The sequence below is a fragment of the Siphateles boraxobius genome, unplaced genomic scaffold (genome assembly GCF_051911475.1).
Source record: "Siphateles boraxobius isolate OS27281-9 unplaced genomic scaffold, OSU_SipBor_1 130, whole genome shotgun sequence".
NCBI lineage: Eukaryota > Metazoa > Chordata > Actinopteri > Cypriniformes > Leuciscidae > Siphateles > Siphateles boraxobius.
In genome coordinates this window covers 10,527,353-10,549,412 of record NW_027508734.1, presented here as the reverse complement: position 1 = coordinate 10,549,412, position 22,060 = coordinate 10,527,353, and the positions used below count along the sequence as shown (strand labels likewise).

Here is a 22,060-nt window from a genome sequence, read left to right as displayed (position 1 = left end):
CTGTGCAGGCTGGTGGTGGTGGTGTAATGGTGTGGGGGATGTTTTCTTGGCACACTTTAGGCCCCTTAGTGCCAATTGGGCATCGTTTAAATGCCACGGCCTACCTGAGCATTGTTTCTGACCATGTCCATCCCTTTATGGCCACCATGTACCCATCCTCTGATGGCTACTTCCAGCAGGATAATGCACCATGTCACAAAGCTCGAATCATTTCAAATTGGTTTCTTGAACATGACAATGAGTTCACTGTACTAAAATGGCCCCCACAGTCACCAGATCTCAAACCAATAGAGCATCTTTGGGATGTGGTGGAACGGGAGCTTTGTGCCCTGGATGTGCATCCCACAAATCTCCATCAACTGCAAGATGCTATCCTATCAATATGGGCCAACATTTCTAAAGAATGCTTTCAGCACCTTGTTGAATCAATGCCACGTAGAATTAAGGCAGTTCTGAAGGCGAAAGGGGGTCAAGCACAGTATTAGTATGGTGTTCCTAATAATCCTTTAGGTGAGTGTATATATATATATATATATATATATATATATATATATATATATATATATATATATATATATATATTATGCGTGATTGCTTAATAACAATTAACAATGTTGCAAAACATACCTAAAAATGCAATTTCTTTCAGTTTAACTATATAAATAATCAGGATAAAAGATTATTAAATTAAGTAAAGTTTGATTGATTAACGTTACATTAAGAATCGCGAGAACAGCTTTAGATCTGGGGCCGGTTTCACAAAGCTTAGACCGGTCTATAGTGTTAGACAAGTCTAAAATGTGCTCATAGACTATTCTAATGCAAATTAGACTGTTTCACAAAAATAAAGACTGACTTAATTTAGACCAAAAAAATTAGACACCTTCAGTAACAATCGGTTACATTACAAAGAGCCAAAAGAAAAGTGAAAATGGCTCATAATTTGTGGTTTGCTGATGACATTATGGAGAGAGCTATGAGAAGGGAAAGGGTTTTTAGGGACTGCAGTAACCTACTGGAAATATATAATAATGAGGACTTTTCTTTTATGTACGTCTTTTACGCTACGCTCAATGGTCGAATTAACACAGCAATCTTTTTCCAAATTAAACATTTCTTCTTGTAACTACATTCTCCGCTAAATTTCCCAAGTAAAATGTCATTGTAACTGTTATACTCCTCCTACAAACACATATTTTCGCTGGGGTAAACTGCACTTAGCGGTTGAATGCGCTTACTCGATCCGCCATGTTTTTTGTTTTGAAAAGTGTCTTATTTTACCCAGAATGCATTGCAGTGTAGTCATACTTAAGATAGTTAGAGGCTGCGTTCCAGTTCAAAATTGTCATGCCCTTCACTCACTAACTTCCCTCCGTCTCGTTCACTCGGATGTACGTCATTGCTTGCGTTGCATGAGTGCCCACTACTGGCGGAAACTGCAATGGGCTGAACTGGAACGCCCTAAGGCCTTGATCACTTGGAATCAGCTATAGAGTTCATTTATTATTTTTATTTTTTTTCCCTTTAAGAATTTGTTTAATGCAGCATCCAAATGTATATAGATGTGTTTGGGTTGTTTTAAATATAAAAAAATCATAATTAATATATCATAGAGTTGTTTTTGGTGGTGGTGATTAGACGAGATCTGCGGTAACGTCACAATCGTGTTGCATTGTGGAATATGGAACTGCCTGAAGTGTACATATGAAGTAGACTCGCTCCCTCTGTCAAAATCGAGGGAACGAGGGTCTGTCCATATAAACTTCCCTCGTCCACTTCACGAAGTGGAACGCACTTCAAAATGGCGGAAGGGATTCCCCCGAGGGGAAATGCTGAGGGAAGTTCGCAAGTGCGTGTCTGGACTGGAACGCAGCCAGAGTCTTAAGTGCTTTGTGCAATGGTCTGATTTAGATGTCTATCTGAAGTCTGATTGTACTATATCTAAGCCATAGTCAAAGTCTATCTTTGTGAAACCGGCCCCAGGCATACTAAGCTTGGGTCCTATGGGGTCCTAAGCTGGGACTCGACACTTAGCTGGGACTCAGCACTTCACCACACTGGGCTTTATAACATGGGCAAGTGTTCTAGAACATTTGTTACTCAAATACCAAAAGCCTCACCCTCTGAACATGGCATTAATGCAGAGCATTCACAAAGGTGGTGTGGAGGCAAATATTGTCAGCTGGAAAATGGAGAATCAAACAGTGTATATTTAATCTATACAGTGAAGACTATACAGTGTTATTTTACATTAGATTACTTTATTCAATGTCTGTACCTAATCTGTATAGCTACTGTTAAATCTACCTAACAAAAAAAAAACATAAAAGCAATGTTTATTTCATTTGTATCTTTGTTCTATTGTGTTTATTTGTGCTTTTGCTTGTAATTTGATTATTTGTTTTAAATAGTGTTTGAAATTTATATTTATATTTTATATATATTATATCTATGGTGATTTTTTTAATTTACATTGCTCTTGCATTTCATGTAAAAAGTCTGGCGAGTAAAATACATTTCTAGCAAATGGTGACAAGCTTCAGTGTGTCTGTTGAGGACTGAAGGGTCAAAATGAAAGCGTTTCTTCAAAATCTACAAAAACACTAGCACCTCTACTTTTGTGTGTGTGAGTGAGTGAGTGAGTGTGTTTGTGTCTGTGTGTGTGTGTGAGAGAGACACCTTACAGGCATAAAAAAATTTGCATTTTTTTTTTTTTTTGCATGTGTTGGATTCAGCATGGTTTGGATTCCATCTGGTTGGTCAGTGCCTTCCAGTATTTTTAAAAGTCTCTCACGGAAAAACACACAATTTTATCCCTGAGCACACACAAAGGCTGCGCTGAATAGATCATCTGTATAGAAATGAAGGCTGCCGGCACTGTGCTCCTGTTTTTGAGTTTCTTTAGACTGAGCTTCAGTCTCTACAGAAAACACTTCTTTGTGACTACATTTATGACCTGGGAAGATGCACAAACGTACTCCAGAGAATACCATGATGATCTGTCCACTGTCAATATAGAAGAGGCAAAATTGCTCTCTGCAAATCCAGGCAATCATGAATATTTTTGGATTGGACTGCACAGAAGTCCTGACAACCCAGAACAATGGATTTGGTCTGGAGGTGAGGATGAAGAAATTGACAATTGGGACATTGACGAACCGAACACATACACTGAAAATTGTACCATTGTAAGAAAATATAATTCTAAACTGCACAATGCTATGTGCTCGTGGACTCTACCATTTTCCTGTATGGAGGTCTTTGAGCCCATTCTGGTGCATCAGAACAAGACGTGGGATGAAGCCCTGGACTACTGCAGACAGACCTACACTGACCTGGCGAGTCTAAGATCTCAGATGATTATGGCAGAGGTGATAAATAAAGCCATAACATCCAAGACGGCGTATGTGTGGACTGGCCTGCGCTTTCTTGCTGGTCATTGGTTTTGGGTCAGTGGACATAATCTTCGATATAAAGCCTGGTCTGCGGAGGGGGAGCTCCAGTGTCCTGCCAGAAATCTGCGCTGTGGAGCTCTGGATAAAGAAAATAATATTTGGAGACCCAACAATTGTGAGGACAAACTGAACTTTCTCTGTCTTAAAAAGCTATAAATGTGCTTCATGTTGCAAAATACATACATTTCTTCATGTAGGCCTATATATTATATTATTTTATAAATCATGAATCTATAGAAATCTATTGCTTTACAGTAGGTATGTATGGTCGTTAAAAATAATGGATTTTTAATCCATCTAATACAAATACAAACATATATATCATCTAAACAATGTTTAGCTAAAATATTTTATGGGCTTGCAGAGACATTATAAATAATATGTACTATTGTAAAAATACAAGATTTAGTTTCTCAGTTAGATTTTAATAGCCATGTTAAAAAGATATGTAAAATGATCAAGATCAATCTTATTAGCTTTATGATAAGAAATTGTTTAATTTTTGATCATGTTTTGTTGTTTTAAACTCGATGATATTTTCATATAGCCTATATCATATGGATTAACAGCTTGGCCTAAGACTAACCAGGCTGTAATGTATCAGATTGAATGTCATTATAACCATGCCTTGAAATGTTTGACTAGGAAGCAAATACAATATCATCATTGTAATTATAAGATTCTAAGTTTTACTCATGTTTACACTATGTACAGCTATTCAAAAGTTTAAATGATATTGCCCCTCAGCCGTATGTAGATTATATGAGATTGCATTGTACAATTGTATTCTGGAAAACATCTTTTGCTCAGACTGCCTTCTCAGTGAAAGGTGCAACATTTTGGAATTCTCTGCCTGATCATTTAAATTCTGCTGCAAGTTTTAATATTTTACAAAAAACTAAGTCTTGGTTAATTCAGCAACAAACTTGTTTTTCGTGTTTTGTTTTTTACTGTTGTTGTAATAGTAGTCAAGTGTTGCAAATTAGCTTTAAGCACTACAAGCAGTTGTATCTCTTTATTGTATCCATCCCTGTCCAAATAAACTGTAAAATATACAATTTGATGTGCTATTACAGGAATTGCTCACTATGTTTACCGCACCACAAATGTTCCTCCATTCAAAATTAGGCATGGTTTTGGTCAGCTATTGTGAACACTATTCACATATTTGCATGTACTAGGGAAGAGCGGGGCACAACCTAACACTTTCTGACTTTCTCAGTTTGTGTACATTTACTTAGGGTTCAGAGTATTTCTTTTTTCCCCACACAATTATGTGGTTTTGTTTTATTAATACAGGGTATACTTTTTTCTTGATATACCCCGAAAGAATGGAAGTAAAAGGTGACAACTTGCCCCGTAGGTGAGGTACATTGTAACATGTGAGGGGCACATTGTGACCATATGCCAGCTTAAAATGCTATCTGATCTATTAAAAAAACATACAAAACAAATTAAAATATTTTCTCAAAATACAATTATTAATTTTTTCATATAAAATAATGGCATTTTCTAATAATTAAAAAATACAATAATTTTTGAGTTTGACAACGAACACACCAGAAAACACAGCTATACAACAGAGTTCAAAACATAATAATAATTAATAATTTCTGAACATTGACTCTCAGTCTTTATTCACCTTTTTCTAATGTTTTCTCATAAAAGTATAGAATAAAATAGTTCTAATAGGAGCACATTGTAGGCTATCTTATGCAACATTAACAAGTTGCCATTGCTTTTAACGGTATAGGCCTTTTTGAACCTCTTAATATAATATTCCATTGGCAGACAGGTAACTTTGTAGACGTTATTACATAGATTAATTAATAGATTATAATTAATCCTATTTATTAATTTATCGTTTATAAATATTAAGCATATCTATGCATAATAAATGATGATCCTATCTGTCATACACAATTTATGGCATTTAAAATTTAAAAAGTGTGAAATTGTTCAAATAAAAATGGGACAAATAATTATATAATAATGTAGTCATAATTTAAGTAGTAAATAAATTAAAAATGAAAAGATTCATCCCATTCATGCAAAATTGTCAAAAACGTGACTACTGGTTCAGAATGACTGCTTGAGGCACCAACATATACCGAAGAGTTATTAATAAATAAATAAATAAAATAATCAAATGTAAAATAATAATATAAAATTTGTTCTGTTGCAAGTTCACATACTGGATCCCATGTTGTCTCATGGTTTATTGTTGAGCTGTCACGTCAGTTCCAGGCTCTTGACACATTTTTATTTTAATATTTGTATTAATTTTTTTTTTTAATTGGCAATGTATGGGTGTCCCTTATTTTGCCTCACTGAAGGTGGCAACCCTACCACAGCAAATGTCAGCAAATATATCCCAAAACTATGAACAAGAGTAAAATATGTTATTACTTTTAGTCGTGTTCAGACAGTGTTCCAAGATATGGATTTTTTTTATTCTTAATATCATGCAAGATTTAGCTTATATAAAAAAACATTGTCATGATGATCTCTGATTGGTGTGTTCATAGTTTTTTCTTTTGCACAGTGAAATGTTTAAATTCTTTTGCCCAGTGAAAACCCAACAACAGAGTATATTCTGCTGGGTCGTGAATCCTGATATTGTATATCCAAAGCAGCCAACCTGACCTGTCCACACATAGGGGGGAGAGCGGGCCACAACGCGGGTGTAACGGTCACCAGCTGAAGTGCCCTTAAGAGACACTAAAGGGCACTCCACATCAGACTATTGTCATTCACTCACAAACTACATCTCCCATAATTCTCTGCCTGGACTCATCAGCACTCATTGTTTTCAGCTGTGTCTCATTATCCTGTTTAGCTCACACTATAAAAGCCTGGTTCATTCGGTTAGGCTCTGCAAAAAGTCTTGTATGTGTCTCACTGCATTTCTGAGCGTTTTTGTATCCCGTCTCTCTTGATTCTCTGCCTGTCCCCTCGGATTTCTCTCTTTGCCTCAGCCCAGATCTGTTATTGTTTGTTTGTGTATGACCCTTGCCTGTTGTCTTTGGATTACCATGTTCAATAATTGCTGGATTTGGATCTTCAACCTTTGTGTCTCAGAGCAGTACGTGACAGCAGGGCTAGTTGTAACACCCTTGTTTTAAATACTTCCACACATGCTAGCATGACGAAACTTAGTGTATTTACTAGTTCCCATATAAACACTATATAGAGAACAAATTGCACCAAATTCAGAAATCTTTGGAGGATATCACTGAACATTTATTTAACCATAGCAAAAGTAAACTTATGTTAATTTTTCATCTCTATTTTTGGTGTTTATGTTAAATTGCGCAAATCTGAGATTATTTTATTCTCCAATATGTTATTTAACAGTTGATATGGTTCTTTAATGCTTCGCTAACTAGCAGAAGACACCAGCAGGGTTTAAATCCCAGTTGTGCAGGTGGGGCATGTTGTAACACTGCGTTTGGCCTAATTATCTTCAACGTGGCTGATGACGGAAAAAATGGCAGAAAGAAATGTTATACTTGTATGTATAATAACTTATACGTTTCATACACTATTATATAACCGAAGCTATAGATTGTGAAATAATTTCCCATTATTAGTGGGATTTTGTTAGCTTAGTAGCATAGCATACCACAATTATTATAGATAATGTTTTTTTTCACCATATACGAATTTTTTAGATAAAAGATTTCGATAACAAATATGATACAAGCATAATTCTGTGTAAGGATTAATTATGACATGACAATTGTAATTAAAAAAAAAAAATATTATGCCTTATTGCTTAATAACAATTAACAATGTCACAAAACCTAAAATGCAATTTCTTTCAGTTTCACTATATAAATAATCAGGATAAAAATAAAAGATTATTAAATGAAGTAAAGTTTGATTGATTACATTAAGAATCGCGAGAATCAGGCATACTATCGGGGTCCTAAACTGGGACTCGTCACTTTGCTGGGACTCAGCACTTCACCACACTGGGCTTTATAACATGGTCAAGTGTTCTAGAACATTTGTTACCCAAATACTAAAAGCCTCATCCTCTGAACATGGCATCTCTTTGATTGAAGTAATATTTTTTGTGTTTGGGCCTTACATGGGTAGGACATTTGTGTCTTAATCATTCAATTCCAAAAAAGTTGTTTCAATCAAAAAAAAATATTTTCAATCAAAGAAAAAACTGTTCAAATGCAAAAAAAAAAATTACCCCGTGAATAAAAAAAGTATTGAAGAGAATGTGTTTTTTCGTTGTTGTTTTTTTTTTTAAGTGAAAAAAATGTAGAAGTTCAAATTGTTTTGATTGAATCATTTTTTTTTTGAAGTGAAAAAAGTTTTGAAGTTCAAATTTTTTCGTTTGAATCACTTTTTTTTTTGAAGTGCAAAAAGTTTTGAAGTTCAAATTTTTTTGATTGAATCATTTTGACACAAACGTTCCGCAGTGGGCGGGTGCTTCTCTATTGGTCAGACATGTTTGATTGACAAGTGTCTACACCAACGACATCTTTCTGACAAAGAAGTCATGTTCGCCACTCGCCAGCAAGCTTTTTGCCAGCAAGTGGAGGGAGCAGCCGTGAAGTTCATTTTCCTAAAGCTACAGATCTATCTCTGTGAGCCTTGCAGCGGCCAAGTACAGGGGATAGTGAACTGATGATCAAATGAGTGTTCCAATTATTTGTAATTTTGGTTTATAGTCAATCTTGCACCTAGCACCCTAAAACCAAGTGATGTACGCAGTAGTGGTCATGATTATTTTCAGGAATTGAATTTATCACAAAAAAGATTACTTCAATCAAAGAGAACATTTTCAATAAAAAACAAAGTGTTCAAATGCAATTTTTGAAGTCTCAAATATTTTAATTGCATTCAAAAATGATTTTCTATATTTGAAAATGTTTATATTTTCATTGAAGTGACTTTTTTATTGATTCTGTTGTTTGTTTGTTTGAAGCAACTTCTTTTTTGATTGAATGATAAAGACACAAATGTCCTACCTATTATATAGTCCAATCAAAAAACAATGTAACTTCAATTAAAAAGGTTGCTTTAAACAAAACAAAACGGACTTCTATCAAAGAAAACATTTTCAATCAAAGAAAAGCAGTGTTCAAATGTATTTTTTTGAGTCTCAAATATATTTTTGGATTCAAATACTTTTTTTCTTTGATTGAAAAGTTTTTCTTTTATTGAAGTGAAGGTTTTTTTAATTGAAAATACTTTTTTTATTGAATAATAAAGAAACAAAACTACCTCCATATAGAACCAAGATACAAATGAAATACACAACTTTTCTGTTTTTTAGGTAGACCTAACAGTAGCTATACAGATTAGGTACAGACATTGAATAAAGTAATCTAATGTAAAATAACAATGCATAGTCTTCACTGTATAGATTAAATATACACTGTTTGATTCTCCATTTTCCCAGCTGACAATATTTGCCTCCACACCACCTTTGTGAATGCTCTTGCATTCAAATTTTTTTTTTTTTGCATGTGTTCTTTGATTCTGCATGGTTTGGATTCCATCTGGTTGGTCAGTGCCATCCATTCTTTTATTGTCTCTCACAGAAATAAAAAACACACAATTTTATCTCCGAGCACACACAAAGGCTGCGCTGAATAGATCATCTGTATAGAAATGAAGGCTGCCGTCACTGTGCTCCTGTTTTTGAGTCTCTTTAGACTGAGCTTCAGTCTCTACAGAAAACACTTCTTTGTGACTACATTTATGACCTGGGAAGATGCACAAACGTACTCCAGAGAATACCATGATGATCTGTCCACTGTCAATATAGAAGAGGCAAAACTGCTCTCTGCAAATCCAGGCAATCATGAATATTTTTGGATTGGACTGCACAGAAGTCCTGACAACCCAGAACAATGGATTTGGTCTGGAGGTGAGGATGAAGAAATTGACAATTGGGACATTGACGAACCGAACACATACACTGAAAATTGTACCATTGTAAGAAAATATAATTCTAAACTGCACAATGCTATGTGCTCGTGGACTCTACCATTTTCCTGTATGGAGGTCTTTGAGCCCATTCTGGTGCATCAGAACAAGACGTGGGATGAAGCCCTGGACTACTGCAGACAGACCTACACTGACCTGGCGAGTCTAAGATCTCAGATGATTATGGCAGAGGTGATAAATAAAGCCATAACATCCAAGACGGCGTATGTGTGGACTGGCCTGCGCTTTCTTGCTGGTCATTGGTTTTGGGTCAGTGGACATAATCTTCGATATAAAGCCTGGTCTGCGGAGGGGGAGCTCCAGTGTCCTGCCAGAAATCTGCGCTGTGGAGCTCTGGATAAAGAAAATAATATTTGGAGACCCAACAATTGTGAGGACAAACTGAACTTTCTCTGTCTTAAAAAGCTATAAATGTGCTTCATGTTGCAAAATACATACATTTCTTCATGTAGGCCTATATATATTGATTATTTTATAAATCATGAATCTATAGAAATCTATTGCTTTACAGTAGGTGTATGGTCGTTAAAAATAATGGATATTTAATACATCTAATACAAATACAAACAATATAAAAGTTGTAAACAATGTTTAGCTAAAATATTTTATGGGCTTGCAGAGACATTATAAATAATATCGACTATTGTAAAAATACAAGATTTAGATTCTCAGTTAAATTTTAATAGCCATGTTAAAAAGATATGTAAAATGATCAAGATCAATCTTATTAGCTTTATGATAAGAAATTGTTTAATTTTTGATCATGTTTTGTTGTTTTAAACTCGATGATATTTTCATATAGCCTATATCATAAGGATTAACAGCTTGGCCTAAGACTAACCAGGCTGTAATGTATCAGATTGAATGTCATTATAACCATGCCTTGAAATGTTTGACTAGGAAGCAAATACAATATCATCATTGTAATTATAAGATTCTAAGTTTTACTCATGTTTACACTATGTACAGCTATAAAAAAAGTTTAAATGATATTGCCCCTCAGCCGTATGTAGATTATATGAGATTGCATTGTACAATTTTATTCTGGAAAACATCTTTTGCTCAGACTGCCTTCTCAGTGAAAGGTGCAACATTTTGGAATTCTCTGCCTGATCATTTAAATTCTGCTGCAAGTTTTAATATTTTTCAAAAAACTAAGTCTTGGTTAATTCAGCAACAAACTTGTTTTTCGTGTTTTGTTTTTTACTGTTGTTGTAATAGTAGTCAAGTGTTGCAAATTAGCTTTAAGCACTACAAGCAGTTGTATCTCTTTATTGTATCCGTCCCTGTCCAAATAAACTGTAAAATATACAATTTGATGTGCTATTACAGGAATTGCTCACTATGTTTACCGCACCACAAATGTTCCTCCATTCAAAATTAGGCATGGTTTTGGTCAGCTATTGTGAACACTATTGACATAAATTATTTGCATGTACTAGGGAAGAGCGGGGCACAACCTAACACTTTCTGACTTTCTCAGTTTGTGTACATTTACTTAGGGTTCAGAGTATTTCTTTTTTCCCCACACAATTATGTGGTTTTGTTTTATTAATACAGGGTATACTTTTTTCTTGATATACCCCGAAAGAATGGAAGTAAAATGTGACAACTTGCCCCGTAGGTGAGGTACATTGTAACATGTGAGGGGCACATTGTGACCATATGCCAGCTTAAAATGCTATCTGATCTATTAAAAAAACATACAAAACAAATTAAAATATTTTCTCAAAATACAATTATTAATTTTTTCATATAAAATAATGGCATTTTCTAATAATTAAAAAATACAATAATTTTTGAGTTTGACAACGAACACACCAGAAAACACAGCTATACAACAGAGTTCAAAACATAATAATAATTAATAATTTCTGAACATTGACTCTCAGTCTTTATTCACCTTTTTCTAATGTTTTCTCATAAAAGTATAGAATAAAATAGTTCTAATAGGAGCACATTGTAGGCTATCTTATGCAACATTAACAAGTTGCCATTGCTTTTAACGGTATAGGCCTTTTTGAACCTCTTAATATAATATTCCATTGGCAGACAGGTAACTTTGTAGACGTTATTACATAGATTAATTAATAGATTATAATTAATCCTATTTATTAATTTATCGTTTATAAATATTAAGCATATCTATGCATAATAAATGATGATCCTATCTGTCATACACAATTTATGGCATTTAAAATTTAAAAAGTGTGAAATTGTTCAAATAAAAATGGGACAAATAATTATATAATAATGTAGTCATAATTTAAGTAGTAAATAAATTAAAAATGAAAAGATTCATCCCATTCATGCAAAATTGTCAAAAACGTGACTACTGGTTCAGAATGACTGCTTGAGGCACCAACATATACTGAAGAGTTATTAATAAATAAATAAAATAATCAAATGTAAAATAATAATATAAAATTTGTTCTGTTGCAAGTTCACATAGTGGATCCCATGTTGTCTCATGGTTTATTGTTGAGCTGTCACGTCAGTTCCAGGGTCTTGACACATTTTTATTTTAATATTTGTATTAAATTTTTTTTTAAATTGGCAATGTAAGGGTGTCCCTTATTTTGCCTCACTGAAGGTGGCAATCCTACCACAGCAAATGTCAGCAAATATATCCCAAAACTATGAACAAGAGTAAAATATGTTATTACTTTTAGTCGTGTTCAGACAGTGTTCCAAGATATGGATTTTTTTTATTCTTAATATCATGCAAGATTTAGCTTATATAAAAAAACATTGTCATGATGATCTCTGATTGGTGTGTTCATAGTTTTTTCTTTTGCACAGTGAAATGTTTAAATTCTTTTGCCCAGTGAAAACCCAACAACAGAGTATATTCTGCTGGGTCGTGAATCCTGACACTGTATATCCAAAGCAGCCAACCTGACCTGTCCACACATAGGGGGGAGAGCGGGCCACAACGCGGGTGTAACGGTCACCAGCTGAAGTGCCCTTAAGAGCCACTAAAGGGCACTCCACATCAGACTATTGTCATTCACTCACAAAGTACATCTCCCATAATTCTCTGCCTGGACTCATCAGCACTCATTGTTTTCAGCTGTGTCTCATTATCCTGTTTAGCTCACACTATAAAAGCCTGGTTCATTCTGTTAGGCTCTGCAAAAAGTCTTGTATGTGTCTCACTGCATTTCTGAGCGTGTTTGTATCCCGTCTCTCTTGATTCTCTGCCTGTCCCCTCGGATTTCTCTCTTTGCCTCAGCCAAGATCTGTTATTGTTTGTTTGTGTATGACCCTTGCCTGTTGTCTTTGGATTACCATGTTCAATAATTACTGCATTTGGATCTTCAACCTTTGTGTCTCAGAGCAGTACGTGACAGCGGGGCTAGTTGTAACACCCTTGTTTTAAATACTTCCACACATGCTAGCATGACGAAACTTAGTGTATTTACTAGTTGCCATATCAACACTATATAGAGAACAAATTGCACCAAATTCAGAAATCTTTGGAGGATATCACTGAACATTTATTTAACCATAGCAAAAGTAAACTTATGTTAATTTTTCATCTCTATTTTTGGTGATGTAATTAAATTGCGAAAATCTGAGATTATTTTATTCTCCAATATGTTATTTAACAGTTGATATGGTTCTTTAATGCTTCGCTAACTAGCAGAAGACACCAGCAGGGTTTAAATCCCAGTTGTGCAGGTGGGGCATGTTGTAACACTGCGTTTGGCCTAATTATCTTCAACGTGGCTGATGACGGAAAAAATGGCAGAAAGAAATGTTATACTTGTATGTATAATAACTTATACGTTTCATACACTATTATATAACCGAAGCTATAGATTGTGAAATAATTTCTCATTATTAGTGGGATTTTGTTAGCTTAGTAGCATAGCATACCACAATTATTACAGATAATGTTTTTTTTCACCATATACGAATTTTTTAGATAAAGATTTCGATAACAAATATGATACAAGCATAATTCTGTGTAAGGATCAATTATGACATGACAATTGTAATTAAAAAAAATATATATATTATGCCTTATTGCTTAATAACAATTAACAATGTCACAAAACCTAAAATGCAATTTCTTTCAGTTTCACTATATAAATAATCAGGATAAAAATAAAAGATTATTACATGAAGTAAAGTTTGATTGATTACATTAAGAATCGCGAGAATCAGGCATACTATCGGGGTCCTAAACTGGGACTCGTCACTTTGCTGGGACTCAGCACTTCACCACACTGGGCTTTATAACATGGTCAAGTGTTCTAGAACATTTGTTACTCAAATACTAAAAGCCTCATCCTCTGAACATGGCATCTCTTTGATTGAAGTAATATTTTTTGTGTTTGGGCCTTACATGGGTAGGACATTTGTGTCTTAATCATTCAATTCCAAAAAAGTTGTTTCAATCAAAAAAAAATATTTTCAATCAAAGAAAAAACTGTTCAAATGCAAAAAAAAAAAAATACCCCGTGAATAAAAAAAGTATTGAAGAGTGTGTTTTTTCGTTGTTGTTTTTTTTTTATTTGAAGTGAAAAAAATGTAGAAGTTCAAATTGTTTTGATTGAATCATTTTTTTTTTTGAAGTGAAAAAAGTTTTGAAGTTCAGATTTTTTCGTTTGAATCACTTTTTTTTTTGAAGTGCAAAAAGTTTTGAAGTTCACATTTTTTTGATTGAATCATTTTGACACAAACGTTCCGCAGTGGGCGGGTGCTTCTCTATTGGTCAGACATGTTTGATTGACAAGTGTCTACACCAACGACATCTTTCTGACAAAGAAGTCATGTTCGCCACTCGCCAGCATGCTTTTTGCCAGCAAGTGGAGGGAGCAGCCGTGAAGTTCATTTTCCTAAAGCTACAGATCTATCTCTGTGAGCCTTGCAGCGGCCAAGTACAGGGGATAGTGAACTGATGATCAAATGAGTGTTCCAATTATTTTTTTAATTTTGGTTTATAGTCAATCTTGCACCTAGCACCCTAAAACCAAGTGATGTACGCAGTTGTGGTCATGATTATTTTCAGGAATTGAATTTATCACAAAAAAGATTACTTCAATCAAAGAGAACATTTTCAATAAAAAACAAAGTGTTCAAATGCAATTTTTGAAGTCTCAAATATTTTAATTGCATTCAAAAACGAATATCTATATTTGAAAATGTTTATATTTTCATTGAAGTGACTTTTTTATTGATTCTGTTGTTTGTTTGTTTGAAGCAACTTCTTTTTTGATTGAATGATAAAGACACAAATGTCCTACCTATTATATAGTCCAATCAAAAAACAATGTAACTTCAATTAAAAAGGTTGCTTTAAACAAAAAAAAACGGACTTCTATCAAAGAAAACATTTTCAATCAAAGAAAAGCAGTGTTCAAATGTATTTTTTTGAATCTCAAATATATTTTTGGATTCAAATACTTTTTTTCTTTGATTGAAAAGTTTTTCTTTTATTGAAGTGAAGGTTTTTTTAATTGAAAATACTTTTTTTGATTGAATAATAAAGAAACAAAACTACCTCCATATAGAACCAAGATACAAATTAAATACACAACTTTTCTGTTTTTTAGGTAGACCTAACAGTAGCTATACAGATTAGGTACAGACATTGAATAAAGTAATCTAATGTAAAATAACAATGCATAGTCTTCACTGTATAGATTAAATAAACACTGTTTGATTCTCCATTTTCCCAGCTGACAATATTTGCCTCCACACCACCTTTGTGAATGCTCTTGCATTCAAATTTTTTTTTTTTTTGCATGTGTTCTTTGATTCTGCATGGTTTGGATTCCATCTGGTTGGTCAGTGCCATCCATTCTTTTATTGTCTCTCACAGAAATAAAAAACACCATTTTATCTCCGAGCACACACAAAGGCTGCGCTGAATAGATCATCTGTACAGAAATGAAGGCTGCCGTCACTGTGCTCCTGTTTTTGAGTCTCTTTAGACTGAGCTTCAGTCTCTACAGAAAACACTTCTTTGTGACTACATTTATGACCTGGGAAGATGCACAAACGTACTGCAGAGAATACCATGATGATCTGTCCACTGTCAATATAGAAGAGGCAAAATTGCTCTCTGCAAATCCAGGCAATCATGAATATTTTTGGATTGGACTGCACAGAAGTCCTGACAACCCAGAACAATGGATTTGGTCTGGAGGTGAGGATGAAGAAATTGACAATTGGGACATTGACGAACCGAACACATACACTGAAAATTGTACCATTGTAAGAAAATATAATTCTAAACTGCACAATGCTATGTGCTCGTGGACTCTACCATTTTCCTGTATGGAGGTCTTTGAGCCCATTCTGGTGCATCAGAACAAGACGTGGGATGAAGCCCTGGACTACTGCAGACAGACCTACACTGACCTGGCGAGTCTAAGATCTCAGATGATTATGGCAGAGGTGATAAATAAAGCCATAACATCCAAGACGGTGTATGTGTGGACTGGCCTGCGCTTTCTTGCTGGTCATTGGTTTTGGGTCAGTGGACATAATCTTCGATATAAAGCCTGGTCTGCGGAGGGGGAGCTCCAGTGTCCTGCCAGAAATCTGCGCTGTGGAGCTCTGGATAAAGAAAATAATATTTGGAGACCCAACAATTGTGAGGACAAACTGAACTTTCTCTGTCTTAAAAAGCTATAAATGTGCTTCATGTTGCAAAATACATAAATTTCTTCATGTAGGCCTATATATGATATTGATTCTTTTATAAATCATGAATCTATAGAAATCTATTGCTTTACAGTAGGTGTATGGTCGTTAAAAATAATGGATTTTTAATACATCTAATACAAATACAAACATATATATCGTCTAAACAATGTTTAGCTAAAATATTTTATGGGCTTGCAGAGACATTATAAATAATATGTACTATTGTAAAAATACAAGATTTAGTTTCTCAGTTAAATTTTAATAGCCATTTTAAAAAGATATGTAAAATGATCAAGATCAATCTTATTAGCTTTATGATAAGAAATTGTTCAATTTTTGATCATGTTTTGTTGTTTTAAACTCAATGATATTTTCATATAGCCTATATCATATGGATTAAAAGCTTGGTCTAAGACTAACCAGGCTGTAATGTATCAGATTGAATGTCATTATAACCATGCCTTGAAATGTTTGACTAGGAAGCAAATACAATATCATCATTGTAATTATAAGATTCTAAGTTTTACTCATGTTTTCACTATGTAGCTATTCAAAAGTTTAAATGATATTGCCCCTCAGCCGTATATAGATAGATTATATGAGATTGCAGTGGTGCAGCAGATCCACCAGAGCGTCTTCTAGCAGCAATTGTACAATTTTATTCTGGAAAACATCTTTTGCTCAGACTGCCTTCTCAGTGAAAGGTGCAACATTTTGGAATTCACTGCCTGATCATTTAAATTCTGCTGCAAGTTTTAATATTTTTCAAAAAACTAAGTCTTGGTTTATTCAGCAACAAACTTGTTTCATGTTTTTTACTGTTGTTGTAATAGTAGTCAAGTGTTGCAAATTAGCTTTAAGCACTACAAGCAGTTGTATCTGTTTATCTGTCCTTATCCAAATAAACTGTAAAATTTACAATTTGATGTGCTGTAACAGGAATTGCTCACTGTTTACCACACCACAAATTTTCCTCCATTCAATATTAGGCATGGTTTTGGTCAGCTATCGACATATTTGCATGTACTAGGGAAGAGCGGGGCACAACCTAGCACTTTCTGACTTTCTCAGTTTGTGTACATTTACTTAGGGTTCATAGTATTTATTTTTTCCCACACAATGATGTGGTTTTGTTTTATTAATACAGGGAATACTTTTTTTTGATGTACCCTGAAAGAATGACAACAAGTGAAAGGTGACAACTTGCCCCGTAGGTGGGGTACATTGTAACATATGTGAGGGGCACATTGTGACCATATGCCAGCTTAAAATGCTATCTGATCTATAAAAAAAAAAACATACAAAACAAACTAAAATATTTTCTCAAAATACAATTATTAATTTTTTCATATAAAAATAATGGCATTTTTTAATAATTCAAAATTACAATAATTTTTTAGTTTGCCAATGATCACACCGGAAAACACAGCTATACAACACAGTTCAAAACATATTAAAGGAGAACTCCGGCGCAAAATGAACCTGGGGTGGAATAACACATTGGTACCGAGTCGACTGTTCTCTGGGATTTGTTTTCATGATAATCGAGTGTAAAGAATTTTATCTCTAAAAACTGTTTAGCTTATAACGCTAGTATATGGGGCATATAATAAGTAATAAGAGATCACTAGTTAATACCACTAACAAGGCTCAAAATAGCCCCACACTAACACGGTAGCTTAATGAGGGTCTCTACATACAAAACGGAGCACTGAGAACTTTGTAATTGTACAGACAGTTTAATAATAATATACTTTATACAGCCAGTACCATCGCGTATAAAGGCAGGAGCCATCTTTGGAAAACAGTCTCGACCAGTTGAACCACTAACGCCGTGCTAAGTGAGCTGAACTGTGAGTTCTCTTACGAGAGGTTCGTAAGTATAGCTTACGCTACGAGAAAGATTCATCTTTGCGAGATATTGAAGCCAAAAAATTATCCTTAATTTTTGTATCCATTGTCAACGCAGTGCCGCAGCTAGCAGACCTTGTCTAGCGTGCTCTTAGGCTGCCCTGCGGGAACTGCTGCAGCCTACCCCTGAGCCCGACGTGACGTCACGTCCAATTAAGGGCGCTCGCACCTTCACAGCGTCGAAGCCCGCCAGAATGGGCGTGGCTTAGCGTATATAAGCAGGCTCGGAGGCTGAATTCTCTGATTTTCATATCTTCAGCGAACTCTTCGCATCGCTGGATCTAGAGAAGCCGCCGCCCCCGTTGAAACAGCGACAAGCAAGCTAAGGACAGTGCCTGAGGAAGCCGGCTATCTTCGCCACCTTCAGCCTTCCGTGCCAGCTACGCTATCCGGCGACGTATCCTTTCTATTCTATCTAAAAGAGCGCGAGACGTCTTTTTCAAGATATCTCGCTCCACTTGTGGCTCATGCAGAGCCCCTCTCAGCGTCGGAGACCGCCACATTATCGTGCTCTCTGCCTGGGACCGGACCACGCTGCTCTTGCCCTCTCTACCAGAGGATGTGAGCACTGTGAAGAGCTTCCGATGTCGACCCTGCGGGCTCAACTCGAAGCTTGCAAAACTGAAGCTGTCACTCAGCCCTTTGTGGGACCGCGCAGGAAGAAGCGTCGTTACCAAAGACCCTCCCTCGAGCCTCGCCTTCTCCGCCGCCCTTCACCGACGCGCAGTCGCCGGCTACGGCCCACTCTACCCCCGCGTCTGACGATGAGGCGGAAGGACCCGCCGCTATGGACAGCTGTTCTATCCTGGCTTCTGATAGTGAGGGATGGTCTAGTGATCAGCACTCCGCCGCCTCCTCGACCCAGGAATCCGGCAGGGCCCACACCGGAGTGGACGCTGAGTTGATGCGCCTCCTCTCTCAGGCCGCTGACCGCCTCGGGCTTGAGTGGAAGGCCCGGATCCAGCTGCCGTAACGGACCTGAGAAGCGCAACGGATCTTTCCCTTCGTGCTTCCAAGGCTGCAGCTCAAGCCCTAGGACGGTGCATGGCCTCGCTGACTGTCACAGAAAGACACTTATGGTTAACGCTGGCTGACATGAGAGAGTCTGAGCGGGCTGCCTCACTCGACGCTCCTCTCTCCCACTCTGGTCTCTTTGGCCCTGCAGTGAACGGAATCGTCGACCGTTTTTTCTGAAGTTCAGAAAACCTCTCAGGCTATGAATCTGTTCCTACCCCGTCACGCTAGCTCCGCTGCAGGTCGCCCACGTGACCGGCCGCCTGCACGAGCCAATACACAGCGCCCAGTTCAGCCGAGACAGTCCTGCCAATCTTCACAGCGACCGGGCGACCGCCCCAGATCGCGCTCAGCTAACCACAGCAGACCGCGCCCCCCACGTGGGCCGCGGCCAAAGATCACGCTAAAAACCTGAGCAAGTGAAGTCCTCCTAGCAACAGTGAGAGAGAAAAGACGGTTGGGTCTCGCCGCTGCCGGACCACCGCCAAAGCTTTTCGCCCTGTCAGTCCCCTTAACACAGGCTACTGCAGTGAGTTATTTAGCAGCCAACGAGTCGGTAACACAACCCGCTCGCCTGCACACAACCACCGTTTTTACGGCGAACCAGAGAAATCTCAGAAAGAGCATAATGTCTGGTTATCCGGCTCACGTCGACGGTGTTTTAAGTGTAGAAAAAGTGCCCACACCACAGTGCTCACCCCTACACACAAACACAGCACTCCCCGTGTCACCCGCAGAGCCCACTCTCATAAAGCTGGCAAATGCCGCACGAGTGTTAACTGCAGGAGATGTGCCTACATGTCCGTGCCCACATCTACTATCTGCCCGCTCGGTTACACGGCCAAGTCACGCGCTTCACAAAGTGCAGACTCATATCAATCAGGTTGTGGATGTAAGTCTCGTGCCCGCTCGCAAGCGCTCACGCTTACTAACAAGCACTTCGCACACAGCGCTGCGCGCGCACCACAAAGTGCAGCCTTACATGAGTCAGAATATGAACGCAAGTCTCGTGCCTGCTTACAAGCGCTCACGCTTACTTACATGCACTTTGCCCACAGCGTTAGACGCGCGTCACAAAGTGCAGCATCATACCGGTCAAGCTATGAATGTAAGTCCCATGCCCGCTCACGAGCGCCGCTTACAGTTCGCTCGCCGTCCCCCCCGCTTTCGAGCACGGACCACGACGACAGTGAATGCGGAAGTAGCACATCTACTTCGCCAAGAAATAGCAAAACTGCTGTGCAAATGGGCCATAGAACCGGTGCCGCCTTCTCTGAGCGAGTCAGGCTTTTACAGCCGTTATTTTCTCGTGCCCAAGAAGGACGGGGGTCTCAGACCCATACTAGTTCTGAGAAATTTGAACAAAGCTCTTATGATAAGACCGTTCAAAATGATTACAACCAGACAACTCCTCGCCCATGTTCGCCCGAGAGACTGGTTTATATTTCTCGATCTGAAAGATGCCTATTTTCAGATTCAGATAATACCCCATCACAGGCCATTCTTGAGATTCGCGTTCGACGGACAGGTTTATCAGTACACCGTCCTGCCGTTCGGTCTGTCCTTAGCACCCCGCACATTCACGAAGTGCAAGACACTCGCCCCCTTGAGAAATCAGGGCATGCGAATTCTGAACTATCTGGACGATTGGCTGGTTCTAGCACAATCAGAGTCAGAAATACTGTCTCACAGAGCTGTGCTCCTCAGTCACCTGGAAAGCCTGGGTCTCACGGTCAACTGGACCAAGAGCTCATTAATGCCCAGTCAGTTAATTTCCTTTTTAGGAATCGAACTGGACTCCGTGGCTATGACGGCCCCGCTTGTCAACTCAGCGCGCACGCTGTGTTCAGCAACTGGCCACGTCTTTCCAGAAGGACAGCACCGCCCCTCTGAAAACATTCCAGAAGATGCTGGGTTACATCGCTTCAGCGCCCGCTACAACGCTGGCTGGCCGCTCGTGTGCATCACCGAGCTTGGAAGTCAGGCTGTGCCCCGATCAGAGTGGTCGACTGGTACCAGCGGGGAGTGGTTATGGGGACAGTCTCATGCCGGAAGGTCATCTCGACAGACGCGTCCAACACAGGTTGGGGCACGCTCTTCGAGGGCAGACCAGTCTTTGGGCTGTGGTCAGACCGGGAAAAACTCCTCCATATAAACTGTCTGGAAATGATAGCGGTCGAGAATGCGCTGAAGCATTTCCTCCCGTTTATACAGGACCACCATGTTCTAGTCCGCTCGGACAACATGTCTGTGGTGTCCTAAGTGAACCGCCAGGGCGGTGTCAAATCCAGAAATCCCTGCAGTCTGGCAGAACGCCTCCTCGTTTGGTCTCAGCACCACCTGCGCTCGCTGAAAGCGGCGCATGTGCCAGGCCATCTGAACGACGGTCCAGACAGACTGTCCAGGAACAATGATCCCCCGGGGGAATGGTCCCTACACCCTCAAACAGTCCAGTTGCTATGGCGCCTTTTCGGCAAAGCGGAAGTCGACCTATTTGCGTCACAGGACAACGCTCACTGCCCATAGTTCTTTTCAAAGAACGAGGACGCGCTGGCCCAGACCTGGCCCAGCCGCCCACTACATGCTTTCCCCCCAGTATCTCTGTTACCACAGGTGATCAAGAGAATCAGGGAAATGCGCCAATCAGTGCTCCTCATTGCCCCTCATTGCAACCAGACTTGGTTCCCGGAGCTGACGCGGCTGTCACAGACAGCCCCGTGGCCAATTCCGATGAGAGCAGATCTCCTCTCTCAAGCTCGCGGCTCGATCTGGCATCCCCATCCAGAGCGCTGGTCTCTGCACGTATGGTTGACCAACGGTTACCCGTTGACCTGACAGACGCAGTAATGAACACTATCACGCAGTCTAGAGCTCCTTCTACCAGAAGGCTCTACGCGTCTAAATGGTCTGTGTTCTCTAAATGGTGTGCTGACAAAAATCTGGACCCACTGAAATGTGGGGTTCCGCGGTTGCTCAGTTTCCTTCAAGAGCTATTGGAAAAGGGAAAGTCCCCCCTCCACGCTCAAAGTCTATGTGGCAGC

The 22,060-nt window shown here is 38.2% G+C and overlaps 3 protein-coding genes across 3 annotated transcripts; all 3 read left to right on the top strand.

The window, feature by feature from the left end:
- Positions 1-2,861: 2,861 nt before the first annotated feature.
- Positions 2,862-3,611, top strand: LOC143736565 (lymphocyte antigen 75-like). Its single transcript, XM_077227256.1, has one exon. It carries the CDS (start codon positions 2,862-2,864, stop codon positions 3,609-3,611), a length of 750 nt encoding a protein of 249 aa, XP_077083371.1.
- A 5,481-nt stretch (positions 3,612-9,092) lies between these two features.
- Positions 9,093-9,842, top strand: LOC143736564 (lymphocyte antigen 75-like). The gene has a single exon (XM_077227255.1). It carries the CDS (start codon positions 9,093-9,095, stop codon positions 9,840-9,842), a length of 750 nt encoding a protein of 249 aa, XP_077083370.1.
- Positions 9,843-15,271: 5,429 nt separating this feature from the next.
- On the top strand, positions 15,272-16,082 carry LOC143736563 (lymphocyte antigen 75-like). The gene has a single exon (XM_077227254.1). It carries the CDS (start codon positions 15,333-15,335, stop codon positions 16,080-16,082), a length of 750 nt encoding a protein of 249 aa, XP_077083369.1. The 5' UTR covers positions 15,272-15,332.
- The last annotated feature ends 5,978 nt before the right edge of the window (positions 16,083-22,060 follow it).